This window comes from Mus pahari, chromosome 1, assembly GCF_900095145.1.
Source record: "Mus pahari chromosome 1, PAHARI_EIJ_v1.1, whole genome shotgun sequence".
NCBI classification, from domain to species: Eukaryota; Metazoa; Chordata; class Mammalia; order Rodentia; family Muridae; genus Mus; species Mus pahari.
The window spans coordinates 76,648,611-76,659,911 of record NC_034590.1 but is presented as its reverse complement, the minus strand read 5'-3'; the positions used below and the strand labels follow the sequence as shown (position 1 = coordinate 76,659,911).

Here is an 11,301-nt window from a genome sequence, read left to right as displayed (position 1 = left end):
TGAACATAGTGGAGCATGTGTTCTTATTACCAGTTGGAAGATCTTTTGGGTATCTGCCCAGGAGAGGAATTGCTGGGTCCTCTGGTAGTACTATGTCCAATTTTCTGAGGAACCGCCAGACTGATTTCCAGAGTGGGTTTACAGCTTGCAACTAGGATCACTTTTTTTTTTATAAAAATGACTGATTTTATTTTTATTTTTTCCAAATTTTTTATTATTTTCTTTACATTTCAAATGCTATCCCGAAAGTGGCCCCTTGGTCTTGCAAACTTTATATGACCCAGCACAAGGGAAGGCCTGGGCCACGTAGTGGCAGTGGGTGGCTAGGGTCACTTTTTTTGTGTGTGTCTAAACAAGGTATTTAATAATGCCCAGTCTTTTTTCCCTTTATTTTTTATTATTATTTTCTTTATTTACATTTCAAATGCTATCCCGAAAGTTTCCTATACCCCTCCCCCCCAACCTCTGCTCCCCTACCCACCCACTCCCACTACTTGGCCCAGGCTTTGCCTTGTGCTGGGTCATATAAAGTTTGCAAGACCAAGGGGCCTCTATTCCCAGTGATGGCCCATTAGGCCATCTTCTGCTACATATGCAGCTAGAGACACAAACTTAAGTGGCAAGTTGCCCTTTAAAACTGAGGAAGACAGCAACAGTGCTGTCCAGGGTCCTGCTCTGTGGCAATGGAAATCTATCTGGGGCTGGCTGCTTTTCTCCATTGTGAGTCTATAGACTCAAGGCTAGAGCAAATCCATCAGTGACTGGCTGTGCTCCTGTCTGAAGCAGTTTGTGCCTCTCTTTTTGCAGACTTGCTCTGGGCTTCCTTCTGCTGTTTGCTCAAGGCTAGCGCTCTGTTCCCAGTGCACTCACCTCGTCCACACAGGTCCTGCCCCTCAGGTCTCAAACCATCCCACCCTGCTCTTCATCACCCTCTCCCCACCCTTAACCCCCCTCACTCCCACAAGTAGACTTTCTTCTAAGTGTTCTCCCTGTAGCTACTTACTACCACCTCATGCACACTGAGCTTTCGCACCACTACCAGGGCAGAGCTTCAGCTGTTCCAATTCACAGACATAGATGCCTTGTAGGACTTTCATATTGGGTTTCCAGCCATCTAAGTAGCGTCCAGAGCATTCCCATTCAATACCACCACCAAGTCACACATGATACCATGGAGAGGAAAATGCTTGGGTGAGCCTTTGCCGAATGCTCATTTGCCATGTCATGAATTATTTTATTGCGTCAGGATCTCATCATGTAACTCTTGCTGCCCTGGAACTCACTTTGTACATCAGGCTCAACTTGAACCCAGAGATTCACATGCTGCTTTCTCTCAAGTGCTGAGTAGTAAAAATGTGCACCACCATACCTGGCTCCAAATCACTAGTTTTTCCACCCCCACTACACAGTTCTGGAATGGTTTGTTCTACAGCTTTACTTAATAGCTCTTAATCGTTCACAGATAACTACCGTGCCATTTTATCAAATGAATCTTTTTAGTTTTATCTCCAATAGCCTTATGTCCTTTTAAAATTAGACCCCCCCCCACTTTTGTAAGAGGAGGCTACAGAGTACTCATTGCAGAATTATATTCCTACATCTACGTAAATCATTGATTCTCAACTGCTTAGAGGTGATTTAAAATGCTCAACTTCTATGGAGATTCACCCCAATATTCTTTTTCATTGATCCTAGTATGGAGTGTATATAAAGCTACATTTAAAGACACAAGTGACTTTGACATTGGCAGTACTCAACACACATATGGATGCCATTCTAATACAATAAGCTATAGTACAGGTATGAACTAAGTCAGGGCTGTGGGAAATCAAGGTTTGTGAATCTTTAGCCCTGTGATGGATAATTTAATGTCTTACTCCCCCACACCCCCATCCTCAATCAAGAAAATGCCTCCATAAGATCTAGCTATAGCATATTTTTAGTAATTAATGCAGGAATGCCCAGCCCATTGTGGGCTTAACCTGGGCTTGTGGTCCTGGGTTCTATTAGAAAGATTTGCAAGCCATGTTGAGCTAAGCCAGTAAGGAGCATTCCCCCTGTGGCCTCTGCATCAGCTGTCTCCAGGTTCCTGCCCTGTGTGAGGTCCTCTCCTCCCTGCTTTAATGATGAACTGTTATATCGAAATGAGAAAAACCCTTCCCGCCACAAGTTGCTTTTGGTTGTTGTGGTGTTTCATCTCAGCAATAAGTAACACTAACTGGGACAAGTCCCATCATCCAGTTCATTTCTCTATTTCACAGGTTTTTAAGCTCCATAGTGAATAAAAACATGACACTTGTAGCATTTTATGTGCTTTGCTTTACTTTCTCAACCTCCGTGTGAAACCCAACAAACATTTTACAGAGATGTGAGCAACCTACCCCTACTAGAATGCAGTTCAGTGCTTCTGGACACAAACAGTATTTCTTACAAGTTAAAGACTTTGCCACTTGGAAGTTAGGTTTCTAAATTTTTTACAGGCACATCCGGTTCTTCAGAAATAATTCCACCAGCCCCCACTTTCTGTATTAGGACACTGTGGCTCAATGACCAAATGTGGATTATTAATTTTTACGTCGACCAGAAACTTCTTGATTCTCTTCTTCAATATTTCCTTTTTGTCTAACCTGAGAAAATAAATGAACATCTTTTCTACCTTCTAAAACTTCAGGAGAGGAAACAAACCTTTGCTAACATAGGGAATTTAACACTGATGGTGAGTGGGAATTCAAGATATGGTGAAGGAGATGCAGCAAAGGGAAGTGGCATATTAACAAGGGCCTCTGGGAGCCTCTTCTCAGGGAAGCAATCAACACATTCTTGTTAATTATACTGGACACTCTGTCAGCCTCAAGTCTTATAGATCCTTGGAATAGCCTCAAGGATGGATTTTTTTTTTTTTTTTTTTTATCAATTTTCTACTTTACAGACCACTTTGAGATACTAGCAAATCTAGTTAAACAGAGGTGGGGCCAGATTTCAAACCGAGGTAGTCTGGTTCCAGATCAATCTATCAAAGTGCAACAGGTCGATTCTGAGGGCATCAATGAAAGAATGGGTACCTAAATCCCTCAACATAGGACATAGTCCCTCTGAGAAGCAATTCAAGACTTACGCTAGAAATTCCATTTTGCATGTTGGAGATCTCAAGACTTTACATAAATTCTTAATTGCTTCATGATCAAGGGCATTCTTCATTAAGTTCATTTGTATCACACTTTTGTTGTTAGATAAGATACCTAAGAGATCCTGACAGCAACCAGGGGTCAAACCACAGTTTTCCAATCTACAGGGAAGAGACACAAAAGACAAATAACTTTATTTTATGGCATAGGACAAGCACTTAAGAGATCTGTGAGCTTTGGAAGATAATCTTAGAAATTAAAAGAGACATGAATATAGCTAGAGTGAATTCATGAACTACAGGAGCTCACATAATTACGAGTTAAGCATATTTCCTTCTGACACGAATTATAGTTCTATTTGTACATTGTGTTAAACCCCTTTATATATTGAATCATCTCACCAGTCCCAAGTAGTTGAAATCTTGATCTAAGGATAAACTAAAATATATAAACAGAAGATTTTAGAAACTTGGTACTCAGTCCTTAAAAAGCAAGAAATCACAAGGCTTCAAAAGCACAATGTTATTTATGTAAATACACATCCAGGAGCTAGGGAAGGGTTTTCAGTAGGCGCTGCCTTAAATCAGGGTTCAAGATTGCTGTGATAAAACACCACATATGGAAGTCTTAGACTTCCATATCACACTGGAGGAAATCATTCATGGAGGTGTGTGCATGCCACAGTGCTGAGACCATGTGTGGTGGTGGAGGTGTGTGCATGGCACAGTGCTGAGACCATGTGTGGTGGTGGAGGTGTGTGCATGCCACAGTGCTGAGACCATGTGTGGTGGTCTGAGGAAAGTTTTCAAGAATTGTTTCTCTCCCACAATTTTGGTTTTGGAGGTTCTGAGGATCTAGGACTGAATGAACATGAGCATATAGAAAGGACAGGAGATTACAAGCTCCTTGAGAACTTGGCATTTCTACAGAAACGTGATTGGTAAAGTCCTCGATTTCACATGAAAATTTCACTCAAGGACAACTGGAATATCTGAACAATGATAGAGCATGGAGGGACCCAATAGGGTAATACTTACCTGAGGCACTAAAGAAAAGGCAAGGTGAAGATTCTATAGCAAAAGGCATATAAAATACAGGCTCATATATTTGAAATTCTGATCCTTATTTCTCAAAGTGACTTATCTTCTATAGCACCATTGTTTTTCTCTCCACATACAAAATTACCTTTCTCTTCAACCAGGCTTTTTTTGTAACAGAAACTGAACTTACCCTAGCCTCTGAACGTGGCAGTTTGGATTTCTTAAAGCTTCACACAGAATATTCAAACCAGCATCATCCAAAATGTTATGCCCAAGGTCTAGGTTCCACAAGTTTGAGTTGTTCACAAGAACAGAAGCCAGGTCCCCACAAGCCTTACTCGTGAGAACACAGCTCATCAACCTATGGCAAACACATGAGGAGGAAAGAGCTAGTTAGTAGCAAGACTGAGCTGTATTCTTCCAGGAGAGTTGCTCAGGCAGTTAAACCTCTTTTTCTATTTATTAGTACAACCCCGGACATAACTGAGGTGGCTTAATTATCAATAGAAACAGATGGAATTTCTTAATGAGCAGAAGAAACCAATGTATAAACAGTTTTCTCTCATAAACAAAGTTGAGTGCATATTGGTTTTTTAAAAGCATTTTCTATTTCCCCCTAGGTATTTAAAAGTTTATGTTTTGCCTGCATGTATGTACACAACATACACTCCTAGTATTCAGAGAAGTCAGAAAACTATGCTTGATTCTCCCTGTACTGGAGTACAGACAGTTGTGTACCACCACATGGGTGCTGGGTTCAAAGGCATGCACCACCAATGCCCAGAAGCATGAGTGAAGTATATCCATTTTAAAACAAATTATTAATGCCTGGAGAGATGTCTCTGAGGTTAAGAACACTGGCCACTCTGACAAAGGAGAGGGAGAGGCAGGCAGATCTCTTCGAGTTTGAGGCCAGTCTGGCCTATAGAGAGTTCCAGGATAGCCAGGCCTGCTACTCAGAGAAACCCTGTTTCAGAAAAAAAAAAAAAAAAAAAAGATGAAAACTTTTCCAAGGCGCCCTAAGGGTACCCTGTAGGACTTAAGGTTTTTGTTGCTATTCTTTTTATATGTTTTTAAAGTTTGGAGGTCTTGGTGTATAGGTCATTTGTAAAAGCCCCAGTTTCAATCTGCTATACACACAGACACAAAAACACACAGACAGACATACAGAGACACAGTTGTTAAAATTCTATCTTTTGGCTATGATATGGCTGTTGTACTCAAACTCACAGCAGCTGTGGTTATCAGCCCAATATCAAAATGGATGAAAGAGGGACTCTCCAGGTAGCACCTCTATGTTGACAAGTTTTGAGAAGGGAAGTCTTTTCTTTTGGGAGTGTAGCTATGTTCTAAGAGATGACCCCATACTTTTGCATAGGATCAGTACTCTTTAGACTTAGCAGGTTTTAAAATAATAGTAATTTAAATAGAGGACATGAAGCTGAGAGGGAAGTTGTGGGGGTAGTGGTAATAGTAATAGGCATAATGAAAATGTATTTAAAAATTTCAAAGACCAAAATTATTATATTAACATTAAAGAACAAACAATAAAGCTACATATAGAAAGATATTTCTCCCAGGTCCTTTACCTCATAGGGCACAAGTCTCTAATTTCTGGTACATGGGTAAACCATCATGAGGTGGAGACTTGCCTGTGGTACAGGATGATTGTAAAGCCAGCCTACACTCCTAGTAGATACTATCTGAAAAGGTATACATGTGTCAACCCTGTCACCCATTTGTCACATCTGCTGTTATTTCACTTGCTTCTCCTTTTTCTTGTGCCAACGATATGCTCAAATAGCAAATCCATTTCATCTTTCAACCCTAAAGTAACTGCCTTCTTTTTGGTATCATTTTGTTTCTTGAGACTCTTTATCCTTACGTATCAATACATGGAATGTATTCATCATGGGTCTTTATTTTTACTTCATTCAAGAGCATTTCACATTTCTTGACAAGAGCATCACCACCAGTCCTCTTGCCATTAGACTCCTGTTTTTATTTTTTTTCTTTTTTTGGGGGCAGAGGGTGTAGTGGGGGGTTTTAGAATCCTAATTTTTATAACTACTGAGAAAACTGCATTGGCTTCTCAGAGGCCATGAAGGTGACCACAAACCTGTGTATTAAGGAGAGAAGGCAGGCTGAGCAAAAGCCTTAGATATACTGGTCTCTTAGAAGTTGTTTTTGTGGTTACAGCAAAGGCATTGGCTTATCCTTATCAAGTTGAGTAAAGATCAAGGAAATTCAGAGTAACACACATATATATCATGTCCCCAAGAATGTGGATGGGTGCTTAGATGTTACAATAAACTCATTTGGGAGTTGTTACCAAATACCTGAAAATAAGGCAACTTCAAGTGTCCAAGATGAGGCAAAGCATTATGTTAGAAGGGTGTGGCAGGTAACATGCCAACCTAATGTCAGGCTAAGAAGCAGGAAAGGGAAGGAAAGTACAGGGGTGGGGAGAAGTGGCAGCCTTCACAGGCTTCTTCCAAGCAGGATCCATGTGGGTGAGGTTTCTATCACATCCCCAGAGAAGCTCTGTATAATGAAGATTTTCAACACCTAAACTTTTTTTTTGGGGGGGGGGTGGAAGACATTTCAAATTCAAACTAACAACTTTCATGACTCAATCCAGTCAAGACACTTCTGGGTATGCCAAGAAGCTGAAGGTAGAAGTTGAAGAAATGCTGGGGCTATAGGGCTGGAAAAGTGGTTCAGTGGTTAAGAATATTGTCTGCTCTTCCAAAGAACCTATGTTCAATTTGTGGTACTCACATGGATGCTCACAGTTGTCTACAACTTCAGTTCCAGGGCTCAAACACTCTGCCTTTCATGGATACCAGGCATACATGTGGTGCAGACTCATACATGCAGGCAAAAATTCCATACCCATAAAATAAAAATAAACCTATATGCAGGATTTATATCTCTAAGAACTCAATCATGAAAATGTCTAGCTGCCAATTAGGCCGAGACTGACACCTCAGTCATTTCATTTTGGAGTTAATATTTATATGATGAATTATTAAATATCATAAAGTCATTAAACTAATAGCACAGGATAATTTAAAGTAGTTAAAGATTTTCTGGAATAGCACCAAGCGAAAGGGAATCTCAACCATACAATTATCACCAATCACGTATTTAAGCCATGCATATTCTTGCATTCTTGAGAGCCCAGAAACTTAGAATACCCAAGATACATCTTGCAAAACACAAGAAAACCAAGAAGGATGACCATCGTGTGGATACTTCATTCCTCCTTAGAATAAGGAACAAAATACCCATGAAAGGATATAGGTACAGAGACAAAATTTAGAGCTAAGATGAAAGGATGGACTATTCAGAGACTATCCCATCATCAGCCACCAAACCCAGATACTACTAATGCTCATGCCAGCAAGACTCTGCTGAAGGGACCCTGATAGTGCGGCCTATTGTGAGGCTATGCTAGTGCCTGGCAAACACAGAAGTGGATGCTCATAGTCAGCTATTGGATGGAACACAGGGCCCCCAATGGAGGAGCTAGAGAAAGTACCCAAGGTGTTGTAGGGGGCTGCAACCCTGTAGGTGCAACAACAATATGAACTAACCAGTACCCCCTGAGCTCGAGTCTCTAGCTGCATATGTAGCAGAAGATGGCCTAATCGGCCATCATTGGGAAGAGAGGCCCCTTGGTCTTGCAAACTTTATATGACCCAGCACAAGGGAAGGCCTGGGCCAAGTAGTGGGAGTGGGTGGGTAGAGGAGCAGGGGCGGGGGGAGCTATAGGGAACTTTTGGGATAGCATTTGAAACGTAAATAAAGAAAAATAATAATGATAAAAAGAGAGCTCAGGAATGAAAATGGCTACTTTTAAAACTGGACTTGAGGTAGTGGTATCTCCCTGCTTCCAGTGCTCAAGGAACAGTCGGGAAGGTGGCGAGTTCTAGGCTCGTATTGCTGCTCAGTGGGATCACGTCTCAAAACTAAAATAAAACAACTTGCTGAAAAGTTAACTGGAAAGGGAATAATGAGAACGAAAGGAAAGATCTCAAGAGAGGTGGGAATAGGAAATAGAGGAAGGGGAGGGCATTGGGAGGTCCACAAGGGGGAGGAAAAAATGAATACAGAATATAAGGACATATACATATGGAGATGAACCTCAATACTTTGTATGGAAACCCTCAAAATTAAATGGTAGGATTAAGAAAAAAAATATAAATTATAATAACACAAGACCTTCTGGTTTCTTTGACTATTAACCTAACAGGAAAATTAGTTTAAATATAAACCTGGAAATGGAAGGATGGTTCAGTGGTTAAGAGTATTCTCTCTTCCAGAGGGTCCCGTTTAATTACCAGCACTTGCATGGAGCTCACAACTGTCTATGTCTCTAGTCTCAGGGAATCTAGAATCTTCTTCTGGCCTTCCTGGGCACTAGGCATGCACATGTACACAGGCATCCATTCAGGAAAACCACCCATACACATAAAATGATAATTAAAAAAATTAAATACCTTTGGAAAAATGAATAAACCTGAAAGGAAAACTAGTAGAGAATTTCGGCCTTGTGGATGTAGCTGATAGACAATAGATTTACTAGGGCACAATCAAAAACTAAAATGCCTCCTCTGTTCAGCCTGATGCCTCAACTCTGAGGGAAGCAGACCATGATGGCCATAGTAATTGTGGGTTTTGGTTTAGTTTTAAACCAAACAGAGTTCTTTAGCTTGTCTCCAACAGAATGAGAGAAGAGTCAGGTCTATCCTCCTCTGATACTCATATTTCTCAGTTCTTCCTTTCATCTCTTCCCTGCCTTCCAAGATCACCCATAGTCCAAAGTACACAACACTAGAGTTGTAGAAAACCTACTCCAGCTCCTGAAGATTGCAGTGTGGCTGCTGGAGGGAGTGACACAGAAGCTTCACTCCATTATCCGCCAGCTTGTTTTGTCCCAGGTCCAGATGTACCAAGCTCCTGTTGTGCAGGAGAGCGGTGGAGAGATGCTCACTGCCAATTGGAGTGAAACTGCAAGACCTAAGCCTACAGAGAAGCACAGTATGAGGAAAGATAGGAGTCAGTCTCTATTGCCCAGTCTATGTCTCATGTCTGCTCAACACTCCATCTCAGGGCAGACTTCCTACTGCCAGCCTGTCCCCTCAGGAGTCACACCTACATCAAACTTTTTTTTTGAGGGGGGGGTTTCGAGACAGGGTTTCTCTGTATAGCCCTGGCTGTCCTGGAACTCACTTTGTATACCAGGGTGGCCTCGAACTCAGAAATCCGCCTGCCTCTGCCTCCCAAGTGCTGGGATTAAAGGCATGCACCACCACGCCTGGCTTACATCAAACTCTCTTAAAAACTCTTCAGAGCCAATCCCAATGTCTGTCCCCGTTTCTAATTTTCTAAAACAGGGTCTTACTTTGCAACACAGGTTGAACTACCCAAAATGGGTTTGAAACGCAATGCTTCTGCCACAGTCTTCCTAGTTCTAGAATTACAGGCACCATACCTGGCTCAGTTGTTCATACTATAAATCAAATGTCAATCTTTTATTTTCCTAAAAATGTATATAGTCTACTCTTGCAAAAGTAGCTACATGGAATAGAGAAGCAGGCATGAGGACTATAATGGGAATAAGCAAAGTCAGTATTCTTTGTATATGATAGTGATGTTTTAAATCAGTAATTTAATAATTTTGATATAACATGCCTTATATATGGGGGAGAAATAAATATAAACCTTCCAACAAAATTGATTTGGAAAAACTAAGTATGTAAACATTAAATTCAAGATAAATTTGGGATAATGTGTGTTAAAAAGCATTAAAAATTATAGGATTACAAAATTACATTTTAAAAAGTTATTTCTACAAATGAGAAGTTTTAGGAGTTATAATGCAGAATGACTTACAAAAAAATGTAAACATCTGCCCTGGGTATATAGTACAGGACTAGAGTCCAAGCACTTGGAAGGCTGAAGCAGGGGAATTTCTAATTCTGGACTAGCCTAGGCTATATAGTAAATTCAAAGTTAGTCCAGACTACATAGCAAGTTCAAAGCTAGCCCAAGTAACACAAGATCATATCAAATTATTTCAAAATTTCATAATATGGAAATGATCATACAGGAAGTTAGAAATAAAGCAACAAGATAGAAAAATTATCAGTAGTATATGAAAGTATGCAGAATAATAATCATCAGGTATGACATTTATAACATCCAGAAGAAAACTGGAGCCTTTGAGGAAGCAATTGCTAACATATCAAAACCCCAAAATATATGAAAACATGCTCAACAAAAATCATTTAAAAGTTGTGATTTTTAAAGATTCTAATAGTGTGCATATACATATATGCACACTATTACATATATATATGTGTACCTTCATTCTAAGCTATGTTAGTTTGGGAATAGGATAACAAACACTCACACAAGGCTCTGCAGAGTACACTGTGGATGCTTCAAGGTATGGCTGAGCAGCTCTATCCCTTCATCTTCCAAGACATTGTCTGACAAGCATAAATGTGTCAGCCTCTTGGTTTTGGTGAGAGCCGAGGAAAGAACTTTACAACCAGCTTTTGTGAGGCCACAGCTTGCTAAGCTGAAGCAGAAATAGATGAAAAAGGACCCACACATCAGTTTCCAAAGGTCCTGCCTTACTCCATTAGGAAACTATCTGATACTTACATCAGCCAACTATTCTGTAGAATTAACCCCAACAAACATTTAACTTGTGAAATCCATTGCATTTAGGTATTGGAGAGAATGAGACAAAATGGGAGAGAGGTCTAGAAAGTGTGAAAACAAAATAGAAAAGTATAAAGCCAAACACAAGAGGATAGGGCTGGGAAAATAGTTCAGTTGGTAGGCTCTTGCCATACAAGCACTAGTGTCCTCATTTTGATCATCATTTTGAGCACCATTAACAAGTTGAGTCAATTAGCTTTTGTTATAAACCCAGTTCTGGGAGGGTAGACACAGGCAGATCATTAGGGCTCATGCTGGTCAGCCAGCCTAGCCTATTTAGTGAATTCCAGGCCAATGAAAGACTGTCTTAAAAAGAAAGGTGGATGATTCTTGAGGAACAATATTCATGGTTGAACAGAGAGGGGGAGGGGAGGGAGAGAGAAAGAGAGGGGGAGGGG

At 40.5% G+C, this 11,301-nt stretch overlaps 1 protein-coding gene across 1 annotated transcript in view; it reads right to left on the bottom strand.

Annotated features, from left to right (window-relative positions):
- Positions 1–2,301: 2,301 nt before the first annotated feature.
- Nlrp14 (NLR family pyrin domain containing 14) overlaps positions 2,302–11,301 on the bottom strand; it is a 33,765-nt gene continuing 24,765 nt past the window's right edge. The window contains exons 7-11 of the mRNA XM_021202374.1: positions 10,587–10,757; positions 9,026–9,196; positions 4,356–4,526; positions 3,116–3,286; positions 2,302–2,627 (exon numbers count right to left, since the gene is read on the bottom strand). Of these exons, the coding sequence (XP_021058033.1) occupies positions 2,495–2,627; positions 3,116–3,286; positions 4,356–4,526; positions 9,026–9,196; positions 10,587–10,757 (817 nt within the window). The 3' untranslated portion in view covers positions 2,302–2,494. The remainder of the gene's footprint in view (positions 2,628–3,115; positions 3,287–4,355; positions 4,527–9,025; positions 9,197–10,586; positions 10,758–11,301) is intronic.